This window comes from Schistocerca gregaria, chromosome 6, assembly GCF_023897955.1.
Source record: "Schistocerca gregaria isolate iqSchGreg1 chromosome 6, iqSchGreg1.2, whole genome shotgun sequence".
In the NCBI taxonomy this organism is placed as follows: Eukaryota; Metazoa; Arthropoda; class Insecta; order Orthoptera; family Acrididae; genus Schistocerca; species Schistocerca gregaria.
In genome coordinates, this window is record NC_064925.1 from 260,814,055 (window position 1) to 260,838,240 (window position 24,186).

General features: G+C 43.9%; 1 protein-coding gene across 50 annotated transcripts in view; it reads left to right on the forward strand.

Moving 5' to 3' along the window:
- Positions 1–316: 316 nt before the first annotated feature.
- LOC126279005 (microtubule-actin cross-linking factor 1) overlaps positions 317–24,186 on the forward strand; it is a 485,047-nt gene continuing 461,177 nt past the window's right edge. For 48 of the 50 annotated variants that reach the window (XM_049979337.1, XM_049979346.1, XM_049979333.1 and 45 more), the window contains exon 1: positions 704–2,056. In XM_049979337.1, coding sequence (XP_049835294.1) covers positions 1,906–2,056 — 151 coding nt within the window. In that variant the 5' untranslated portion in view covers positions 704–1,905. Of the gene's footprint in view, positions 2,057–24,186 lie in introns of all 50 variants that reach the window. The other 2 variants (XM_049979354.1, XM_049979339.1) reach the window with 2 other exon arrangements.

The following is a 24,186-nucleotide window of genomic DNA, read 5'->3' on the forward strand; positions in this document are numbered from 1 at the left end:
CATTTACCAATAGCAGATAATAATAGCGGCACTTTCGCGGATAATGAATCAAAAGTTAATCTGTGAATCTCATCTTGTGTATCCCTCTCTCCGCACTCAATTGCCCATAACGGATTAGTAATTAATACGTGGTTGGATTGTTGTAAAATTTACTTACACTTCTACTTTAGTCTTCTTAACAGATAGTATTATCAGATAAAGACGATAGCGGGGCATAGTAATCTCACCTTCTTAGTTTCACCATTCACTACATTCGAATTACGCGCTGAAGCCCTGTCACGCGCAGCGATACGTCCGCCCTCGTAGCTAATAGTTGCACGGAACGGCGCAAGGTAGCGCAAGCGTCGCGTTCACGTAATCCTGTCATTGATGCCGATAATGTCAATTTATAAAGTTAATATTTGTAATTTCTCAGGTTATGTATGTTCAATTGTCTTCGAAGTAAATGACGGATTTAAATATTAACATTACATACGTTTTTAACAGATTTCGTTTCAGGCTGTATTAACTCACAGATTTTTTACTAACGTAACTATTTATTTACTTGCAGTTTGTTATTGTACCTTGTTTACGAAGTAAAAGTGCTAGGAGAGCTTTACGTATGCGCTGGCATAGCGACAACGATTGTCTGCTTCAGGGAGAGTGCGCTATCTTTCCGCCGCGCCTCTTTGGCGGCGCTCTCCCCACCACGCGCCGGCAGACTAGTATGGAGTCTCGCAAGCCGGTTGTGGCTTGAGGTAGCGAACGAACGATTTCGAGTGGGCAGAAATGCCAGTACGTGTGTGTTGGTGGTGACATGTAGGTGGCATGCCGATCTGAATATTCAGTGACGATCGCATTTGTGTGGGTGGATAATCGTAGTGCTTTTCATGCCAATGATGGAATATTTGGTTGCATATGTTGACACAGAACGACCGGAACGGACCAGCGCTTTACAATTTTAGGAAGAAAGGAAATCGTGTGTAGGTGTTACGTTAAAAACTGAGGAAATATTAGTCGTATTGTGCATTGATTATTGACGTAAGTGTTGGAAGGAACAGTTAAAAAGTGTTGCCAAATCTTCGATAACCGTGTTTAGTGTGTAAACTACAGGATGCAGCTCTGTGTTGCAGAATTCGGGCCTCGGTGAAGCAACTGTTCAATCTGTTATAGAACTGAGATTCTACTGTGTGACTTTAGTGTGTGGACTGTGGCAGACTACACGCTCGTCCTGATTTTGCCGTGCCCGTTGCCGCTGGTGGGAGAAACCTGCTGAACCGCTACGCCCAGTGCAGAATAGCCCCCACCACGTCGTGACTGGATGCTGGCTGGCCCGTGCTCCGCCGTGTCCGTAGCAACCCCTCCCTCCAGCTACGTAGGGTCAACTCGCAGGGGGCACCTTTTAAGGTGACACGCCAGTGACTTTTCTTTGGAAGCACTAGGTCAAGAAGGGAGACCTGCAAGCAGTGGGGGGCAGCGATCGTAGGTAGCAATAGGAGGAACCTGCCCCACCTACATGAAGAGCCGAGCTGTTTGTTGGAAAAGGGAAGGGACAGCAGCATGAGCTCGTTTTCGCCTTTTTCGTAACGAGTTGGCCATCTGTGTGGCAGAGCGAGTGTTTTCGGATCGCAGTGGCGTGCTCGCCCACGCATTCAGCGTGCGCTCTCGGCCGAGGAGGAGGGTTGTAGGTGACAAGGACAACCGAGCGGCATCAGTATTGCGAGTTTTAATGGTGAGCCGAGGTTCCAGTCTCTCCCAGTGTGCTGCAAGAGCCGGTAGCGACCACAACGTGCAGAGCTGACATTCGTCGGTCCCTCCCACACTTGACGTCGCTCTGTGCTTCCGGGTGGAGCTTTTCCCGAGGACTGCTCCATTCGAGGTGTGAAACTGCTGCGATAGCTCAATGCCAGCGCCTCTTCTTCGATAATGTCGACCCAGGCCTACTACAAGGATCGTCTCGGCTTCGACCCGGCGGAGGCCCTCAACGATGGCATGGCGTACGGGAAAACGCAACAGGGCTACGAGGAGAGCTTAACAAAGTTCAAAGGTTTGTGGGAGCACTTTATCGAATCAATAGGTATGATTATATACACTTCTAAGCCTGCTGTGTGATCTTGAGCATGGCATGCTCGTTAGCAGCAGTTTGCACTGACCGCCGTTTACTGACAATTACGTCGAGTCCTTGTGTGTCATGTTTAACTGTAGACTGATTGTTCTAGATGTCATGAATATTTTTCTGTAAGTGCAACGAATGCCTTTTATCAGCGACTGCTCTTTAGACCGCGTGTTTGTGCAAGTGTTTGTAATGATTAACATTCTCTAATCTTATCTCGGATTAACTGAAGAGATGAGAACTGTAACATATGCTGTGGAAAAGGTGTGCTAGCTAAAAACTTCGCCCCTCCGTGTTTGTCTCTTTCACGTCCGTCTTTCAGATCAGTTATAAATTTCGCGATTTCGCCGTAATCGTCAGAGATATTTGGAAATAACTAGTCTAAAAGAATGCTGTTTATCAATAGAAGCATTTTGGCGCGAGCAGAAAAGGACTTTTTCATGGTGAATCGGAGTTGACTGATTTCGACATGTAGAGAGATATTCTGAGCAAAGGTCTGGGATATTAAGCTTCACGGGTCAGACACCAGTCTGCGTAGTAATAAAGTGTTATTTATCTGTTATTTGTTGTGGGAATGTCATATTTTGTAAACTGCGCAAATGTTTTGTACCAATAGGCAACGTAAGAAGAATCCGCTTTGACAGTACTAAAACGACAAAGTAAGATGGCTTTCGAGAGAGAAATAGACATGCGGTTTTTAGAATAGTAATTTCTGAACTCGACACTAATCGCTTACTATTTTATTCTGCTGTCTGGGCTGGAGACTTAAAAAGTCCCTATAATTTCATCATAGATAAAGTTTGCTTGGATACGATCCTAATGACGGAAGCGCATGATTGTTTTGTAGTGTACATAAATATATAAACTAAAGTTTTGTAGAAGGCAATACAGAGGTTTACCGACAAACATTTTTCCCACACACTATTTGCGAGCGGAAAAAGATTGGAGCGATCAGATAGTGGTACCGAAAGTACCCTCAGCCACACACCATCAGATGGCTTGCGGAGAATGATGTAGATGAAGACATACTGCCCGTGCAGGGTTGTTAGAACTGTCGCTGATTCTAGCATAGGGGGACGACAAGTCATCATTTTGTAGTTACATTGAAATGTAGAGTTGCTGATGAATATAAGACTTTTTACTAACGTTCCCTTTATGGAACAATTTCTGCTGTAATATAGAAGCAGGTGTTGATAGTAGAGTTTCTGTCAGTAATACATGATCCCTATTTGCATAAACACGTCGCAAGATACGTTAACATTGAGAAATCCGCCCTCGACATATTACCACAAGATGAGTGTTCGTTCAGGGAGTATGAACGAGACTTGTATAAGGGGGCGTGGTCATTTAATTTGCTAGCACACATGACAGAATCCACACCCATGGCGTTTCAGTAAGCTTCATAACATTGTAGATTCTGCTCTCTTCCGCAGTTTCGATTTGTAACTCACAAAAATTTAGTGGCGAACTGTTTTAACAATGCTGACATTGACACGTGTATTAAGATTTGCTAGTAAGTAAGTTTTCTGTTCTTTATTTTAGCTTTTCCGTTTCTGTTGATTTCTTTTGAAGCAACTTCGAACGAAGTCCAAGGATTCTTAAACAGAAAGCGTTCAGTTTACTATCGGTGTTATTCCAGTAGCAACCCTTTGTTCTATGTTATCGGGACTAGTATTTGTCTAGATAGCCGCAAAGGAGGAATGCTTCACTTGGATGTTACTCATGTCAGAAGTAACTGTAAATGACACGCTACCAATGCGTGAGATGTTCTGACGAAAATGTACAGAAAACTTTACACATACCAGTATCGTTGTGTGAGTGTTAATAGAAAGACATGAGTACTAAACACAGTGATTGTTTCGAAGAAGAAACCAGCAGCCAACCACTGTTAATAATACGATTTATTTACACAAATAGCCCCCAGTACAGGTTTCGAATAGAAAGGTTCACCTTACGGCGACTGTCCACGTTCAGATACACATTTGTTGTTGGTTGCGTTAGTTTTCGTGAACAGCCGTCTGAATATCCGTCCGAAGCCCGAAACGGGGCTATCGCCGGAAAAAAATACTCGTACGATTATTAACAGCGGCTGGTTGTTGTTTTCTTCTTTGCAAGAATGAAACTATTATGTACACAGCCACGGTCCCAAAATGTCATTTTTCGACAAAATAGCATCATGTGGTCTCCTTCCGCTATGAAACGTGTTAAGTATTTGTACAAGAATGTGTAATATGAACGTTTGTTTCACAACGTTATCAGTAATCGTACAAATGGTCCACGGAACGTAAAAGTAAGTGATTGAAGTAGTGCCTTGCCAATTGAGATTCAACTGCAGCCATTAACAACAGACTTTAATACGGTTGCGTCATGCTATTTGATTTCAGGATGAAGCATTGGTAAGAAACTAAGAGTTTGTATGATCTAAGAAAAAGATGAATATTATTATAATAATAATAATGTATTGGATTGACAGCAACTGTCCACACCTCTTCGAAGGACTTCATAATAAATGGCCACTTTTTAAATAAATTATTCCCCCCATCTTCTGTTTGTTTGCGTTCAATCTACAGGACATGTTTGATTAATCTATAAATTTAAAGATCTATAAGAGCATAAAATATTGGGACTTACCTGATTACAAAACAAAAATTATATTCAACCTATTAAAAAAAGATTTCCGATCACAGCTGTTAATGATACTGAAATTCAGTTGCTGCTGGCCAGTTTCGGCGTTAGCATCCGTATCAAGCAGCACTACACTGTACTGGTGTGTAGTTGGAATGTGAAAAACAGTGTATATGATTGATATCTGCATTGCATTTCTGAATGCATTTCGTTACACGTTCAGACGTTTTATCCCGTACGTTGTGCTTACTAATTAACAATAATTTTATTTCTCATATGCAGCTACTTTCTATATTTTATTATTTGCTCAGGGCTTTTCGGTATCACCCATGCAACCAGCCAATTTTTTTTTTTTTTTTTTTTTTCATTTAAATGTGCAGTAGCTTGAAACCATTATTAAACAATTGTCAGTTACATTAATTTAATGTGGAAGGAGGGTTGATAATGCAAGACATTCATATTCATTTACTATATTATAATGTAAAAAATAGGTTTTTTATATTGTCGTCTGCCCTTCTGCTATAAAATCGTATAGGAGGTCATACATTTTTATGTCTTATGTCGCTAAAAGTGTTTGAATGTTCTTTGGTAATGCGCTGTCAGATGACGTCAGACGCAGCATTAGTATCGTCGTTTCTTGAGATCTTGTACCTCAGTCGAAGGAAATGTGGTTAACATCTTCCTCACTCTCGCATTCACATGAAGATGGGATCATGTTGAGGCAGTAGCGACGTTGCCGGCATCTTTCGTTATTTAATCGAAGTCGTGCCATTTTCACTATAAAGTTTCAGGTGTTTTGGTACGATGGATGTGACGGGGGATTACGTACCACTGTGGCATAGTGTCACGCTTTAAATTCCGTAAGATCGGTGCACGTTTTCGTTTCATCTTCCCTTGTTTCTAGTCGTTCCGGTATGTAGGACGTCGTCAGGTGGCGCTAAACCAGTGTACACAACTTTCTTGGCGAGAGTATAGACTTCTTCATTCATCTTTATTTCGCTGTGCGCCTTCACTCAAAACACAATGGTGGTCTTATTTAGGCAGGGAAGCTCCTGAATTGCTTCTATTGTGATATACTGGATAATTTTTGATATTGTTGACATCTTAGTATTTTAACAGCATCAATGCTGAGCGTGAGTCTGATAAAATGATTGTTTCTTCTGGAACTACTTTTGCGTGCTTTGCAGTATGGACGCTACTTCAGGGAGCTTGCATTTACTCCCTCAGTTAGTCTCTTCCCAACTACGAATAAACTTCCTGCACAGCATTTAGTAGTGGGTTCTCTAACCTTTGATAATAAACTTTCATTAATAAGTGGAAATATTTCAACAGGAATTTAACACTGATGTACAATTTACACTGGTGTGCGAAACGATGAGAGAAACTTCCGCATTATGTTACTGCCAAATAACATAATGAAACGTAGACCGTACGTGGATAGAACTGCTACAGTGTAGTACAGGAGTAACTGAAAAAATGCTCAATGAGACGAAGAGAAATGAAACTTTAAAAGACAATAGTTACAATAAGTCACTTCGATTTATGATTGTGCCCTGGACATTCCAAAACTCGGGATGTGGTTCATAACAGGGTGTGTGTGACCACGTAGGGCATTGCATGCTCTGCAGTGTGCTCACTTGCTTGCCGCTACGTTCGTAAGTTGTTCCAGTGGTAGGGCGTTCCCTTCCTTCACAAGCGGTCGATAACTAGTGGATGGTGGTCGCTACGTGTGGACGTGCTGCAGTACATCTCCTCAGTCCATCACACACGTACTCGATGGGATTTAAATCGGCGAAATGTGTAGGCCAGTCCATTCACCTAATATCGCCTCTTTTCAAGATGCTTCTCTACTTGCGCTCTTCGGTACGGTCTCAGTTTGTCCTCCATAAAAATGAAGTTAGGGCCGAACGTACACTTGGAGAGACGCACCTGCGGAAGTGGTGGTGTCACAATAATGTTGTCAAATGAGTGTACCGCGTTCAAGGATCTGGAGGTAAGTATGTCCATGCAACATGATGCCGTCTGAAGCCATAACATCTGGACCCGTTAGACGATCGTGTTCGACAGGTTTCCTGGACGTATTACATACGATCATATAGCGAGAGGTGAGGACAAGCAAAGCACACAGGAGCATTGTTGACAGGACAAGATAAGCTTTACTTGGTTTTATATATTGCGCCGAGCCGAAATGTTACACCTTGAGTGTTAGCTCTTTCATTGAGTGCAACATGATTTGGACGGGCCATGCTGCAGGAGACGATGCTGAATGGTGGTATCAATTACATTGTCCTGTGTTTGAGGGGGTAGCAAAAGATATTTACGGTACATATTTCTCGTACCGTGATTTATGCGCCTGCCATACGCTGAGCAGTGCCACAGTGTGTCTATGGCAGTGCCTTTGCGTACTGCACATTTTCGTAAGTCGCGTTAACGTGCGTGGCGAGCAGGAATCGAAAACAATTTGATCTAGACTCACTTTCATACCAGATAGAAATGCCAATTGTTCATTTGAAAATCAGTGGTTGTTTCACCCTACATTTATTTACTGATTTTGCTTCTTGCTGTTCTCACACTTATTAGCGTGCTTTTGATTTTACATATTTTGATCCTAACATAAGCTGTTTACAGAGGGGGGAAAATACCTCCCAGTCAGCGAATGTGTCCGGGGTAGTCACCTTTTTGAAAAGAATAACGTACAAATCCTCTCCTCCTTAAAGTAACACGCGAGATTATAGACAACCATTTATGCGATAAATTTGGCAATCCCCGTCAATTCCTGACAGAAGAAAATTTTGCAGACTTAACTTTGGAACCAGTTCAGCCTTTGATACGGTGGACTCACATTCCTATAGAGCAGCTTCCAAATCCTCCTCGTCCATCCCACCCTGTTTTCGGTGGGTTCTGTCGATAATAGGACGTCTCGTAGCACGAGCTGTGACTAATTTTCTTCTCATCCATTTCAGTACGAGCTCGACCCGTCTGTGATTAGCTTGGAGTCCTCGGAACTCAAAGCTCTGACGTAATTCATTTCTATCCACATATTGGGGTCACTCAGGTGACGAATCTATTATATTGTGCCTCCTTTCAGATGTAAATTTTTCGTCCGCTAAACAGTCGTCGAGATTTGTGTCACTAGAAAGCGAGGAAGAACTCGTAAACTTCATAACCTCCTGTCCCTTGCTGTTACTCCCAGGATTACTCGTAATGCAGCTATCAGTTTTTAATGGTTCGTCCTTGTGATGCTTGCGTGCTTAAAATAGTAGGTTAGAATTGTCAACTTACACAGATTATAGGCTTGGCAATACCCGTCCCGCTGATGTACACGAATATACGGTCTGACTGACTAAAGCTCGTGTTAATTGCCGTTGCTTTACGGTAACAAAGTATATTGACAGATACGAAGGAATTTACGTGTTATCTCTTAAATATTCGAACAATTTTCCTCTAAAGAAAACTTTTCTGATCTCTCTAGTATATATGTTTGCGGAGACAAATTTCTGCCACTTATGGGTCTAACGATGGACTGAAGGCAATCTCATCAGCAGAGTATCAGGTTTTTGTAAGAAGTAAAACTGTTTTCTTGTTGGTTCTCGGAGTCCTCGTCTACTTGCTAATTTTTACTTGTCAGAGTTTGAGTATGTCCTCTAGCCTAAAAATAAAAACTAAAACTTTAGACGTTGTCATGTTCGTCTATACCTTTTAATTAAGCGGGTCTAATTTCAAAATAAGGTTACAGAAGGACGTGTGTACTCGGCGTAATTGCTGGGCCACGCAGAGACGTTATCAGGCGTGGCAAATTTAGTTCGAAAATGGGGCTAGCGTGCCCGTCAACCCGATACGACTTTTAGGTTGTTTTCTACGCTTTACCGATCTCCTTAGAACCTACAGACTCCAAAATACGCAGTTGTTTCACGTTAATGACAAGTCACGGTGCTGTTACGTGACACACACAGACTGTTTAGCAAGTCAAACGATATCGCAGGAGTCTGCTGTTCAATTTTTGTCACAGGACACAAACTTTACTCCAGGAGGTTGTAATAACCGCGATGACCAACTTTTGGGTTTATATTCATCATCGAAATTTCTCCATATTACTGTTAATTTGTAGATTTGTGTTAATGAGCGCAGGTCTTTCATATGACATTGCTTCTTTCAGTGGGCCGTATCTGATTCCTTATCCTAAACTCTCCCAACCGAGTCTGCATCCCTTGTTGTAGTTCTTCCCTTCGTAACACCTCTGTCGCAGTTTTCGCTTGCGCCTTGTGGTTGTTTTCTACAGGTTCGTCAGTGTTGTGGGAAACACACTAGTCAATGAAGCAAGTCTGGAAAACGTGATGCTTTGATCAGTCCGTTTATTCCTGTGAATTTGCAAATGGATTTGCCCCAGCACTGTGCTGCGCTGACTCACTGTCACAGCATTCGGGACGGAAGATGAGATATGTGTGGAGAATACAGAGTTGTGCCGCGTTTGGCGGAGAGGAAGGTGCTGCGCTCCGACTGGCCGCATACAAAACGGACCACACAGCCACTGCTCAAGGGCGAGTCCGCGTTTTCAGATTAGGCGCGCCCAACCACAGCTGCTGGCACAAGTTCAATCTCAGGGATGTATATACTGTACGTCTTTTAGAGCTGGTAAATATATTTGCAGATGTGTTAGTAATATGTAGGGATACCCGGGGCTGAATTGGGACCGGAAGGGTGTTCCGTCAAAATGGTTCAAACTATGAGCACTATGGGACTTAACTTCTGTGGTCATCAGTCCCCTAGAACTTAGATCTACGTAAACCTAACTAACCTAAGGACATCACACACATCCATGCCCGAGGCTGGATTGGAACTGGCGACCCTAGCGGTCGCGCGGTTCCAGGCTGTAGCGCCTAGGACCGCTCGGCCACTGTGGCCGGCGGTGTTCCGTCATCTGCCAGAGATTTTTTTTCAACTCGCGGAAACACGTAGGTACCGGAGAATTAAAACAGTACTCTGTAATCTGCCGCTGCGACTGCACCAGTGAAAGTGGAAACGGCAGGAATATCTTCGTCGTCATTCGTCGCAAAATGCTTTATTAATTGAGGACACACATTCATCGAGAAGCTGGAGTGCAACGGTTTCAACGTTGCGGATGACAGCAATTGAAAACATGGTGTCGTAGACACGAAGAATACCGTACATCCTCAGAAATTCCTTCCTCAAATTAAGGCCGATATTTGATATTAGTAGACTTCTCTTAGCCATGAATGCCCTTTTTGCCATTGCTAGTCTGCTTTTGATGTCCTCCTTGCTCCGTCCGTCATTGGGTATTTTACTGCCTTGATAGCAGAATTCCTTAACTTCGTCTACTGAATTTCAGAACAGTATTTTGTAAAAAATGATCCCACTGTAAGTTTTATCAGAAGTTTAAAAAAATTAATTTCTGTTTTATGGTTTGGGGGAGGAAGAAAGTTGTATGGTTCAAGAGACGCGTTCCGGCACCTGACATTGGACTCTTTTTTGGGCAATGTGTTTGCTGATCGTGCAGCAGAACTCCGTTCATACGGCTGAAATCTGTAAATGTCGGTGTAACTTCTCGTTTTCATTCCCGACGAAACACCATACTAGTGCATATTTGTTTGCTACTGCAGAAGTTATACTGGTTAGTTTGTAATTCACGTGTGTCTGTTTTATATTAGAGCCACGAAATTAAACAAATAACTCGATCATATGTTGCGGTCGTTGTCTAAACCGAAGATAACCAATCGCCGTTCGTCAGCTATAGCGATCACACAGTAAAAATACGCAATTAGTGTTTGAGTGCTTTAGATCAGTTTATAATCATAGTTTTCGCATCACATTGCGAAATGATTGCGTCTTTTTTTCGTAAGGAGATAAAATTGGAAGTATTTTTCTTTCGGATCTTCACCTTTTCGATTTCATATTCCAGTTCATGTAATCCGGAGTCTTCGTATGCTAGAAAAACTGACCACACGTGAATGGGACTCGCGCACTTTAGGGTTCCGTACGGACATAATCATATATGTAGACAGACATTGCGTCGCCTCTCTTAAAACGTTTGAAGTTGGAACAAGCACTGGATTGCTTGCGAACGCGCCCGTTGGGAAGCAGTCACGCGGCGTTACTGTCGCGGCAGAATTTTCCCGCAATACGTCGATGTCTGGGCATGATGTCACCGCCAGAAGTAATGAGCAGCTAATATGCAAGTTTGCGCCACGACAGGATAGGGCGTCGCCGCTCCCAGATATCGACTATCGTGCCACCATTCCGCGATAGCGCACTTAGAGCTGCCGCTCGCAGAGGGAGAAATTTTGAAGCTTAACCTAAAAGATTGCCTGGCTGTGTGGTTTCCGTTAATCGGGTATAAAAGCACAGCTTTTTTTTTTGTCTGTGGAACTGCATGCACTGCGGTCGTAAAGTGCACAGAGTAAAATGATCAATAATGGCCATTTTCCCAGATTTTGTATTAGGACAAAAGCTGTTCGTAATTACTTTATTGGTGTCTGTCAGTTTCACGAACATGTATAAAAGTTTCGCATGCAGCCGACTGTGATGGAGCGCTCAAAATTAATTACGAAAGTAAAGATCCACCACATATGTAGTATTCAGTGGCAGAAATAACATCACGAGAACACACTTTTTAAAAGATTACTGATTTTTGCCTACTTTACTACAAAAGACATTCCTAGAATTTACACGAATGGATGCTAGGCTTAAAGTATGCTACAGACTCCCATCAAACAGAGTGTAATATTGCCAACGGACACGACGTCAGACCGCCAGGAATTAATATGTTGTAAGGGGTTGAGGAGGAGGGATGGAGGGGAAGCACCCGCAAGATATGAAATTTAAAACTCTTAACTTTTCATAACATTCTTCCCCGTCTTTGTTGATTGTTTTACAGGTTCTATCGTTGACAATGATAATGGTCATGAGTTTTGGAGAGTTAGTCACAGTTAAAAATCAGTTCCTGTTCTTGTGTGTGGCAGTATGTAGGAGGATGTGTGGCAACTCGCTACGAGTTTTTTAGCTTTTTTGCCACTGTGATGAAGCCAAAACACTCTCCCTTCATGCTTAGTAAACCTCTAAATACTAACAAATTATTGAATTAACTTACTGGAGGATACTAGATTACTGAATTAAGTCACTGAAGCAGTAAGATGGAACAAAAATAAAAAAGAAAGTTTCTGTTGATAGAAGTCCAGAATTCCGTATCACTAGTCTTGTCAAGGTGTGTGTACAACTGGTGAAAGCAGCAAATTCAGCCCATCAAATAGCGGACAGTTTAATCATGGTTCAGAGTTTGTCAGTTGCCTCTTCAATATAGACCATCTCCGAAGGTTTGCTGTGTACAATGCCATTTCTGCATTAGTGAGCGCGCGCACGGATGTACTTCCGTCCTCGAGGAAATTGCGGTGTGACGTCGTCCTGTTTCTCAACAGTTGCGTTATACAATGCCCTGTTCACCCCGTGGCACGCAGCGAGATAGATCTGATTAACGGCAGCCACGTGAGGACCGGCGGAGCACGTAGTGCAGTTTTGTCAGGCGAGCAGTTGGCTTGAATTGCTTAGCGCGTCCCTCGTGTTACAGCTCAATTTGTCTCCGTCGTCTCCCATTTCCCAGTGATTGGGCCAGTTTCCGGGCGGGCAGCGCAGCGCGGCCCATCATCTGTCCCTCGCCGTGACCTCACAGCAGGTTCGCCGCACAATGGCCCGCCAGTAATCGCACAGCCATTATTCAATTCGGCCCGCTCGTTCTGTCATTACGGCCGTGCACTCAACCTCTGCGCGTTGCATCGGCTGCGCGCCCATGGGAATTTGTCGGTCTAGACCTACGTAGAGTATTTTCATTCACAGTCTCGGTAGCAAACTGGACAGTAACATCTCCATTGGCGAGCCTTGACCTGGATGTATTTTTAACAGCTGTCGTGTCACTGTCGTAAGATAAGAACCTTAGTTACATCTCTGTTCGCACATGGGAGTCCATAGTCAACTCTCTGGCCTCCACACCATCTTGATCCATTTATTTTTTTCTCTCATGCAATTGTTTCCCACCTGTGCATTAATATTGGGCCTAGTGCCTCAGTTTTACCGCTTCCTTCGTACTATTGCAATTTAGTCTGGTTTCTTGCCAGTGTCACAAACCCCAAGTGCACTGTCTCATGAAAGAGGACCTCGGTGTTTAGTCTTTTAAAACCCAACAACCAGCTACATCTGTTAATACCCTTCTCCAGTGTAGCACTGTCCATTTGATACCAAACTTGTGGATATGGTCTTTAATAAAACCTCTAAGGTGAAGGGGCCGGCTAGCTGAAACATGTTTCAGGTGACCATCTCTCATGAATTGCCCCACCAACAACTGCGGAAAAGCACCTGCGAACAGGGATTGTGACCACATTCAACGGAAGTCCAAAAAAGTTTGCTGTTGAGACCTTGTCAAAAATGAGAAGTGTGATTCAGATATTCTTCCGCTACCCATATAAAGTATCTTCGTGGCTTGCCTACCAACTTTACGGGATCCTCAGAGGGTGTCATTAACAAGGTTCATTTTTTAATCCAATTTGAGTAGTCCTCAAGCTCTCTTCTCTTTACATTAGCGACATCTACAACGGTAAACAGTTCATCACCGCCGAACACTTCCAACCTGGCTATCTTACACGTTAGTGAGTGCAGACTTGAGTAGGTATACTGTAAACCAGGGAAGCGAATCTTAATCAACACAGAGATGACGTGTGAACAAGAGCGTATCACAAGCTGAGCTTAATTTCACGGTGAACGACGAAGCAGTTTTGAGATTCACGATAAATAGTTCAGTGCATATACCTGTTCTATCCTTTAGGTTCTGACTGATACTGAGCTGATACATGTGTGTCTGCGACGGGGCAGGATGCGGGTTTGGTTTGCAGAGGATTCCTTCCCCTCCCTCCTCAAATTGCTGCAGATATCAGTGCTGCGCCATCAAAAAGTGTCAGCGTCCAACCATTCAACGAAACAGCACCGATACGGGCGTTCGGAGCCGAAGGCCCACTCGAGTACCCTTGATGACTGCACGACACAAAGCTTTACTTTTCGCCTGGGCCCGTCAAGACTGGCATTGGACTGCTGATGACTTGAAATATGTTGCCTGGTCGGACAAGTCTCGTTTAATTTATATCGAGCGGATGGACGTGTACAGGTATGGAGACAAGCTCATGAAGCCATGGACCCTGCTTGTCAGCAGGGGACTGTTCGAGCTGGTGGAGGCTCTGCAGTGGTGTGAGGCGTGTGCAGTTGGAGTGATACGGCATCCCTGATACGTCTAGATACGACTCTTGTCAGGTAACACTTAACGTAAGCATCATGTCTGATCATCTGCATCCATTCGTGCACACTGTGCACTGGGCGACTATGCGATATACCACACGTCCACAATTACTGCTGGGTGGCTTCAGGAATACTCTCCTGAATGCAAACACTCCCGCAGGCCACCAGACTCCCCAGACATGAACATTGTTTAGCATATCTGGGATGCCTTGCAGCGTGCTGTTCAGGAGACATCTCCACCCCCTCGTACTATTACTGATTTATGGACAGCCCTGCAGAATTCATACTGTCAGCTCCCTCCAGCACCACTTCAGACATTAATCGTGTTGCGCCACTTGTGCGTGCTATTCATAGTAAAGTGTCGCCGTTTTTTTCTGTTGCAAATTAAGCTTCATTTTTTTCTAGTTTCGTTGAATTTACTTTACAAGTGCGGCAGAACTTTTAAGGTGTTTCGATGATAAGGGCTACCTGAAGGTGGAATTACGAGAATAACAAACGACATTGATGCAAGCCACACTGAGCAGACAGTCCACACTTTATTTTACATGACGGACGAACGAGTAAAAGGTTCAGTAGACAGCTTGCTGGGCAGTGTACATGTACTAGCCATTAGCTATGCAGTTCTATAAAACTTTCTCCGTACATACTGGCCAGTTTGAAGCCGCGACGACCGCACTTTCGTGTGTGGTGTTAACAGCCATTTAAGAGTTTGTTACCGCGAGACTGTTCGCAGCTTACTTCCTTTCCACCCTGGAAAGCAATTGCAAAGCACTGCAGCAAAGGCCGAGTTGAGGTGCATTTGCAAGCTACGGAACGCTAGACTCTCCATTCTCCTTTTGCTGACTTCCGTTTTGCGTTCTTTACTGGAGAGCCGCCCAGATTTCTGGCGGATGTAACGGACAGTTTGCAACCTCGCCCATTCCGCGGATCCATTGTGAACCAGCCACCCCGCTGTTCCTTGGGAAAACTACCTGCGCGCTCTGCCTTCCCTTTCTCACGCACATTCGTGGCTGCTGGGCAGCGTTCCGTCAGCTAGGCAGTGATCGCATCCTGCTCCTCGGGGGTAGCAGAGTGCTTTGCGTGCCAGAATTGACGGATGTTGCGTGTCTCTCAGTTTACTGGCCTTCCGGTCAGCTTTGGCAGGCGACGCTTCAATTGCGAAGCTACAGATTGTCACTTGGCTGACACGCGAGTTTGTAAACAGCTCTTTACCGGAAATAGAGGCGACTTTGCTATAATTTGCCACTTGTAACAATTATTACACTTAAATGAAACGACAGGTTTACTGTTACGAGTCACTATTTATCTTCTGCAAATATAAAAATCCAAACTAAGGACAAAGTACAAGTATTACAAATTTTATTGAATTTGGAACCTCAGTAGCAATGGCAATGTTTCTTGCTAGCTCTTTTTTGGTCAACGAGACAGAGCGTAAGCGAGTTTGCAAGAAATTAGCTGTCGGTTCAGTGAATAAATTCCCTGTTTTTCCAAGAGGACGCCTTCAAGTATCATCCTTATTTCAAGATGAAGCTATGATCTGTGGGGGATTTCATCGGAAGAAATTGAAATGAAATCGCCGGTCAGCTGGCGACACAGTGTTCTCAAGAATAAATTGAGATGAATGCCCGATAGGTTCATTCGTCAGAGCATAGTTTTTTAATCGCTCTATCTGCTGTATTTGGTTACTCGAGACAGTAAAGTGAATGTCAAGTTTAATGGCAAATCTTGTGTACTGCCGATAGAGTATTTTATTAGCCAGTTCAGTCCTCGTCATGTTCTAGACTTCTCTTGTCTGTTAAGAGATCATTTCGATGTCAGCATAATCTAAAGACAGAACATTATCAGACAGGCGTTGGCGTCTCCTGTCAGCAGACAGGTGAAGCATCCAAATTCACCTTGGTCAGAGAAGAACGGAAAGACAGTAGGCGGAACTTGGCCATTAACATTTCCGTGGAGGTAACGTCTGTGTATATGAAACTTTATACGATAGCAACAAATTTCATTCGAGGAACGTACTGGGCAATTAAACAATTTAAATTCCAGTACTAATTGACCTCATTTTCAAAAAACCTAGCGTTACCTTTTCAAACCAGTGTTACGTCCTTGAACCCTGCTATAATTGTTATTCCATATTCTGTCGTTTAAAACAATCTCAGATAAACGATGGGAGTTTTCCTCCAAAAATTACATTTTGAACGTCTCACTGATACGTCAGGTCGTTCTATTTACATCTGCTATTATGTCCAGCATGAAACAACTGCTGTAGGTCAATTCTACACTTTCAAGGGACTGCATACTCGAGTAGCTTCACGCGTATAATATTTACTCAAGTTCTCTTCTAAGGCGTATCCCTGGGAGGTATGTTACACGGCGAAGAGTCGCGCATGCGCAGAGTACGCCGACGAGCACGACGCAAATGTCATTTGCGTGGCAGGTGCGGCCCGCTGACGTCACGGCACGTGCTGGCGCTAAACATTTGCTTTAACGGCCCCCGCGCAGAGTAGGAAACGCCCAGAAAGTAGCTTGCGAAGTCTGAACTCGGCGCGCTCTTCGGTCACAAGTGCCTATGTCTTATAGAGGCACTTGTTACCAGGTTTGTCGCGCTCGACGCAATCGCTCGAAAATATTTACGCGCTTGCTGATTGGATTATTACTGCAACAACGTGGTGCCGTGTTGCTTCCGGTGTGCAGCAAACTGGCCTTCGAAGAGAAGAAAAATACAGTTGCTCCCCAATGGTTTTATATAACCTAATGGGAATGTCGAACATATAACTTGATTGATTGCGCCATTGATTGGAAGCTTGTTTGTGTCGAGAACGAGTGTAACATGATGGCTAGTATCACGCAAACCCCCTCTTAGGGCACGATGATCAGTTCTCAGGCTAGAATTGTGAATATTCTTCAGCCTTTTGAGGCTTAAAACTCCCACAGGCTGAGAAGATAAAATCAAACTAAGAGCATGATACACTGGAGCAGTCATTCTTGCCACGTTGTAAATACAAAAGGGAGGAAACTTAACGTATAGTAAGAAAACAACCATTTTCCGCCATCATTCTAGTGATTCGTGTAGTTGCGGTATCGATCCGCTATGTTGTTGGCTCTCGCATTTCGTCTGGTGTGAACTGTATAGGATTTCGTCAAGCTTGAGACCATCCCGAAGTGTCGAAACCCTATTCGCATTACATCACATCGAAAGTGAAGGAACACACTTACGAATTAGTTTCTCTCGGAGATTAGCTCCTGCTACATAACCGGCAGACTTCGTCAGAGAGCCTGCTTCCTTTGATAGATTCATTACTTACTTTTCGGTTCCTACATAAATCCTCCTCGCGGCGAAAGTAGATCCCAGACTGGTAGTAACGCTGTTCCCAGCTTTCAAACGCGAAGTGCAAACGTGAACAAAGTCTGACCTGGTAGGCCTCCGAAGCAGCCATACCAAACCCATGTCATAGAACTAATATTGCCGTGCGGACTGTAACGAGTTTGTTTTCGCCTAGTTTCGCAATACTGCTTTTCGGTAACTTAGGCCATTACACCCATTGTGTTTGGGTTCACACTATTTTTACTTTAGCGACCTATGCTTCCGACGCCTGACAAGTTTCCTGTGTCGGATGCGTTTCCTTTGTAGTGGCTACTGAACGACCAGTGGTGTAAAACAGTTTTATGGCCCACGAAATAATGGCGACGTTACCATGTTGATACCGAAATCGCATTTGATAGATAAAAGATTTTTGACATGCTTGTCACGAATTGACACAACCGCACTTTTATTACACTGCTACCCACAATACGACACTGTAGTACAAACGTAAGTGAAATTTCAAAACCCTGTTTACGCCACCAGCAGCTAAAAGTTCAGGGTCGAATGCATGAACTAAACACAGGAAATAAACGGCTGAAAGAGTGTGGTTCGTAAAGAGACGGCTTCAAACTAAATGGAGATAATAAAATAACGACTATCGTTTTCGATAATAAATACATCAAAATGTTAGGATTGGACTAGTACCGCTGTGCAGCACTAGTACATACCACTAGGATGCTGAAGTTGTTCTGTGAGCCATTCAGCAATCAGAACTTAGTGCGCCGCGCACCCCATCTTGCTTCCGCAGCCCTCTACTGATTTCACGAGCCTTCGAGACACCCGCCCTTTGTTTTAAGGACCGCGGCGAAAGCTGCCGGTGACTGGGTTTATTTACGTCTTTGGAGCGTAAGCAGTGTGGCTGCTTTGACTTGCTGTAGGAAGTGAATGTTTGCCGGGTCGCTCGGAAGTGCTCGTGGCGTTCACCTGGTGATATCCCTTCCCTTCTCCTTCCCCATCGACTTTCAAGCCACGCGGTTGTTTCCATCGGCTAATCGCGTTCGTAGCGCGACGTTGCTTGCACCTGGTTGTGCAACGCGCGTAACATGTAACTTTTTCGTTCAGGCTTTTAAAAGTTGAGCTGGTATTCCTTAGTCATTCTGTGACTCACTACCAGCCATCTAATTGTACTACGTAAGTTTGCAGACTTGTTTTGTTCCATACTTTTCAACGTCTCGTAACGCCTCTGATGTGCTCATTACATCGGAAGCATTGTTAATAAAAGGTAAAGCCGTCATCATTCCTAAGGTTGGTTTGAAAACCACAGTGCTTCGTAAATCAGACGTGGTCCTGTTGGTGCCCTTACTCCCTCAGAGTTGTGAACTGACATAGCCAGCCAGTTTTAAAAAGGGGGGGGGGGGGGGGCACAGTTTGTAGTGGACTCCGAACCACGGTGTACCTTAGCGTTTTTCGCATTAACCAATCTTGCCATAGGTGAAAGAAGCGATAAGTGGTAGAAAAATCTTTGGGGCAATTGCGTAACGGACCAGCAGTATCATCATCATCTACCTTTCAAGGATTAAATTATTGACTGTTCCGAATTCACAATTCCCATCTGTTCCGAGGTCTTGAAATGTCTTGTTTCCCATTCGGCTTATAGTTCACGATCATCTGCGGAATTCTGCGACCTGGAGTTCTCATGAGGTGCTGTGTCAAGTTTTCACGATACTTCTGAATTTTTTCATTCGTTTCTAAAACATTTAACTCTGTTCTAATATCATCATTTCTGGCCATGCCTCTTCTTGTGCAGCTCTTCGTTCAGAGCCACAGTATTACGTAAATGTTTAAGAAATCATGCCTCTTCGTACGACGACTGTCTTGAAGTAAGATTTGGATGAATACAATCCTGAGATTGGTTAATATCTGGCAGTTCAACTTTTTGTGAGTGGGTGTTTACATTACAGTGTTACCATTGCCGAACTCAGCCCTGTCTCAGCAGTTATCGTGAATATGGCTAATACTAGTGGCAGTTAACTCGATAGGGTAACAACTCCTTGCTCGAAGCCTGTAAGGAAATGCAACCGCATCGAAATTGTATGACGGTACTTTTACGATATTTCGTTGTAATATTATTTATTCATGATAAGCACTATAATGTGTCATTTTCCTGTTTATTTTGGCTCTTGAAGTTTAGGGTCAACAAATGGTTCAAATGGCTCTGAGCACTATGGGACTTAACATCTTAGGTCATCAGTCCCCTAGAACTTAGAACTATTTAAACCTAACTAACCTAAGACATCACACACATACATGCCCGAGGCAGGATTCGAACCTGCGACCGTAGCGGTCGCGCGGTTCCAGACTGAAGCGCCTAGAACCGCAGGGCCACACCGGCCGGCGTTTAGGATCATCTCGTAGTTTGTTAAACGCAGTTTGTTGGATGTTATCTTATTCTTAATCATAATTCTCATGTTAGTGTAGCGAAATGATAATTCCATGTGCTGTTACCTTGGCGCGAACAGGTATTTGCCGAAGACACGCTTTAACACACTGTATTTTGCAAGGACGAGAAAGATACGTTCAGTAAAGTTTTTGTACACTTCTTATTTATGTGACCTATAGGTCAAAGCAGTTTATGAGCGACGTAATCTCTTAACGTCGGTGTCGTCTTCCTTGAGTTCTTTAATTCTCCGTGGAATATAAACCCCCTTAGCACACAGTTGGTATCTGTAACTTCCGCATTTGTCCATGTCTTCTTAACAGTTATACTTTTGTCCTCAACCATTCGATTTCGAGGTTAAGTTATTAAGTCGTGCTGGGGTGACCATAATTTCGTGTGCTGGAGCTGAAATTCTGCCATTCTACCCATAATTAATGTGGAGTTGCAATGTAAGGAAGCAGAAGGGAAGCTAAATCTTGTAACTTTGGCCAATATAGGAGACTAGCGTTCACTCAGTGGTGAATTGCTCTTCGTTCTTGATTGATGGAAGACAATTCAAAATTACAACACTGTGTGCAGTGTGGCACTTTTGGCCGCACACTTGTGTGACAAGCAGAGACAGCTGTGGATGGAATGCCACGTGGAGGCAGCTGTTGGGAGAATCCGGCGTGTTATCAGTGCAAAGCAGTCCGCGAGCGCAGATAAGGCGCGTCCGTGGACTGAGCACGGCACGGCGCTGCAGCCTTCCTCTGTACAGAGTACAGGCCAGTGGACGCGCTGTCGATTGCGAGTGAAAATCTTTCATTCCTTGCATCTGTAAACACTCTCCACACCCACATTACTAATTTCTTCTGGAGCATCTACATCTACATCTACATGACTACTCTGCAATTCACATTTAAGTGCTTGGCAGAGGGTTCATCGAACCACAATCATACTGTCTCTCAACTATTCCACTCCCGAACAGCGAGCGGGAAAAACGAACACCTAAACCTTTCTGTTCGAGCCCTGATTTCTCTTATTTTATTTTGATGATCATTCCTACCTATGTAGGTTGGGCTCAACAAAATATTTTCGCATTCGGAAGAGAAAGTTGGTGACTGAAATTTCGTAAAAAGGTCTCGCCGCGACGAAAAACGTCTGTGCTGTAATGACTTCCATCCCAACTCGTGGATCATATCTGCCACACTCTCTCCCCTATAACGTGATAATACAAAACGAGCTGCCCTGTTTTGCACCCTTTCGATGTCCTCCGTCAATCCCACCTGGTAAGGATCCCACACCGCGCAGCAATATTCTAACAGAGAACGAACGAGTGTAGTGTAAGCTGTCTCTTTAGTGGACTTGTTGCATCTTCTAGGTGTCCTGCCAATGAAACCCAACCTTTGGCTCGCTTTCCCGACAATATTATCTATGTGGTCCTTCCAACTGAAGTTGTTCGTAATTTTAACACCCAGGTACTTAGTTATATTGACAGCCTTGAGAATTGTACTATATATCGAGTAATCGAATTCCAACGGATTTCTTTTGGAACTCATGTGGATCATCTCACACTTTTCGTTATTTAGCGTCAACTGCCACCTGACACACCATACAGCAATCTTTTCTAAATCGCTTTGCAGCTGATACTGGTCTTCGGATGACCTTACTAGACGGTAATTACAGCATCATCTGCGAACAGTCTAAGAGAACTGCTCAGATTGTCACCCAGGTCATTTATATAGATCAGAAACAGTAGAGGTCCCAGGACGCTTCCCTGGGGAACACCCGATATCACTTCAGTTTTACTCGATGATTTGCCGTCTATTACTACGAACTGCGACCTTCCTGACAGGAAATCACGAATCCAGTCGCACAACTGAGACGATACCCCATAGCTCCGCAGCTTGATGAGAAGTCGCTTGTGAGGAACGGTGTCAAAAGCTTTCCAGAAATCTAGAAATACGGAAGCAACTTGAGATCCCCTGTCGATAGCGGCCATTACTTCGTGCGAATAAAGAGCTAGCTGCGTTGCACAAGAGCGATGTTTTCTGAAGCCATGCTGATTACGTGTCAATAGATCGTTCCCTTCGAGGTGATTCATAATGTTTGAATACAGTATATGCTCCAAAACCCTACTGCAAACCGACGTCAATGATATAGGTCTGTAGTTAAATGGATTACTCCTACTACCCTTCTTGAACACTAGTGCGACCTGCGCAATTTTCCAATCTGTAGGTACAGATCTATCGGTGAGAGAGCGGTTGTATATGAGTGCTAAGTAGGGAGCTATAGTATCAGCGTAATCTGAAAGGAACCTAATCGGTATACAATCTGGACCTGAAGACTTACCCGTATCAAGCGATTGAGTTGCTTCGCAACCCCTAAGGTATCTACTTCTAAGAAACTCATGCTAGCAGATGTTCGTGTTTCAAATTCTGGAATTTGAGTGGAAATGATTCGTGGACTGTGGGAAAACTGGAAATAATGGAATCGAAGCATCTGAGATGTATTAAAGAAGGAAGCTGGAAATTTAGAATATCGAATAGAAATGAGGTTTGGGAGGACGACGTTTCAAACTCCGCTTTGAGCCATCCAGATTTAGGTTTTCCGTCATTTCCGTAAACAGCTCCAGGCAAATGCCGGAATGGTTCCTTTGAAAGGACACGGGCGAGTTCTTTCCCCGTCTTTGACACAGGGATTGTGATCCGTCTCGAGGGACCTCGATGTCGACGGGACATGAGAATTCCTTTAGAAATGAGGTGGTCCGCAGTCTAAAGAATCGACGAAAAAGGGAATGCATCGAAGAAACTGAATATAAGAAGGGACAGCATGATAGCACATTTGCTGCGATGTGTGGAAATGATTTGTTAAATGTTTCCATCCCTTCTGCAATTATTAGTTTTTGGTTCATGTTCTATAATATGCTAAATTTTCGCCCGTGGTTCATTTTTAGTTACCTAAATCAATTTCTTGACACTTGAAAATGACCTGAGGCCGAAACCGTACGATAGTACAGAAAGTAAATAAAAACTGACAGTTGCAAGTGGGATGAAAACATTTTTAAAAATTCGTGTCAACTGTGGAGTCAAGTTAAAAGAAAATCATCCACCAGAGAAAAGCTTTCGTGGTACTAGAGGCAGTGGTAGAGGGCAAAAGCTGACGAGGAAGCCGAAAAGACTGAAAAAGTAAAGCTTTTTCCCGGAGGTATTGCTACTTAATTGTTATCTTACTAAGCCTTCCATAATCTCTGAAGACAAGCAGCAGAATCTCATTCTGTATGATCATAAAGTTTGAGCGCAGCTGGCAGCGGACAAATGGCTGCTAAGAAGCAAGTGACTCATCGACTTTGAGCACCAGCGCGCTCGTCCTCCCCTCTCCACACACGCAGATAACAAATTGCTAGGAACTTGTATTATGTGATTAATTATCAAAGGAGGTGCTGTTGTGAATAATAGTTTCCCTTAATTTTTAACTAATGTTCGTGTGTGTGTGTGTGTGTGTGTGTGTGTGTGTGTGTGTGTGTGTGATCAGCCACAGTTAATTTTTGTAACTCTAGTGTACTTGCCACAAATTTCATTTTAGTTTGATCTTTTGTGGGAAACAGTGTTATAATCGCCGTAGCGTTGTTCTTCCGGATACCCAGTTGTTACTCACGTCCATTTTTCCAGCATTCGTAACAGGAAAACCTCAGGTCCGTCGGCGCCAGCACCAGCAGAGGTGTAGGGCCAGTGCAGTGACGTGGGTGGCCGGCTCCCGGTCGGCGATGACTTCACTGTGGCCGCCGCCGGCGTCTTCAGGGAAACTCATCACACTCTCGCTCACGCACCTTCAACGATGACGAAAGCGCGTGGGCGCTGGTGACGACATTTTCGCTTCTTGCATTGAAGTTCACCGCTCGGTTTGGCCGGTTGAGCTAGAAGAGGCTTCAGAATGAAGAACATGCTGTTCGTTTCCAGACTTTCCTCCCAAACGTCTCGCGAGATAACCGCGACAAGAAAATCGTAGAAAGACCAGCTGCTATCGAGTCTGAGCGGTAGTTGTATTTCCCAGGCGCAATACGCGAACTGAACACAGAAGGGGTGGCGAAATCACAGTGGTATCATAGGTACCCTCCGCGACACACATCGAGGTGTCTTGCAGTGTATGGATGCGTAGAAGTTGAAGAACGCAGTACAGCTTCACTTGTCTGTTCGCGCCAGTTTATGAACACGCCTAGCACCCTGTAGCGACGGAGTGAACTTTAAAGCTCAAAATAATTCTTTCCGTACTTTCTGCTGTGCAAAACGGTTATAAAGTAATGCTCGGTTCCGTACGACTATATTTATTGACACTGAACATTCTGTAAGTGGAGAGTTTTCCTAACGGAACACACATATTGTCCGCAGTCGATCCACGACCGACCTATCGACCTGACATGTGCCGAACAGTTACAACCGGACGTTAGTGTGCCATTGTGGT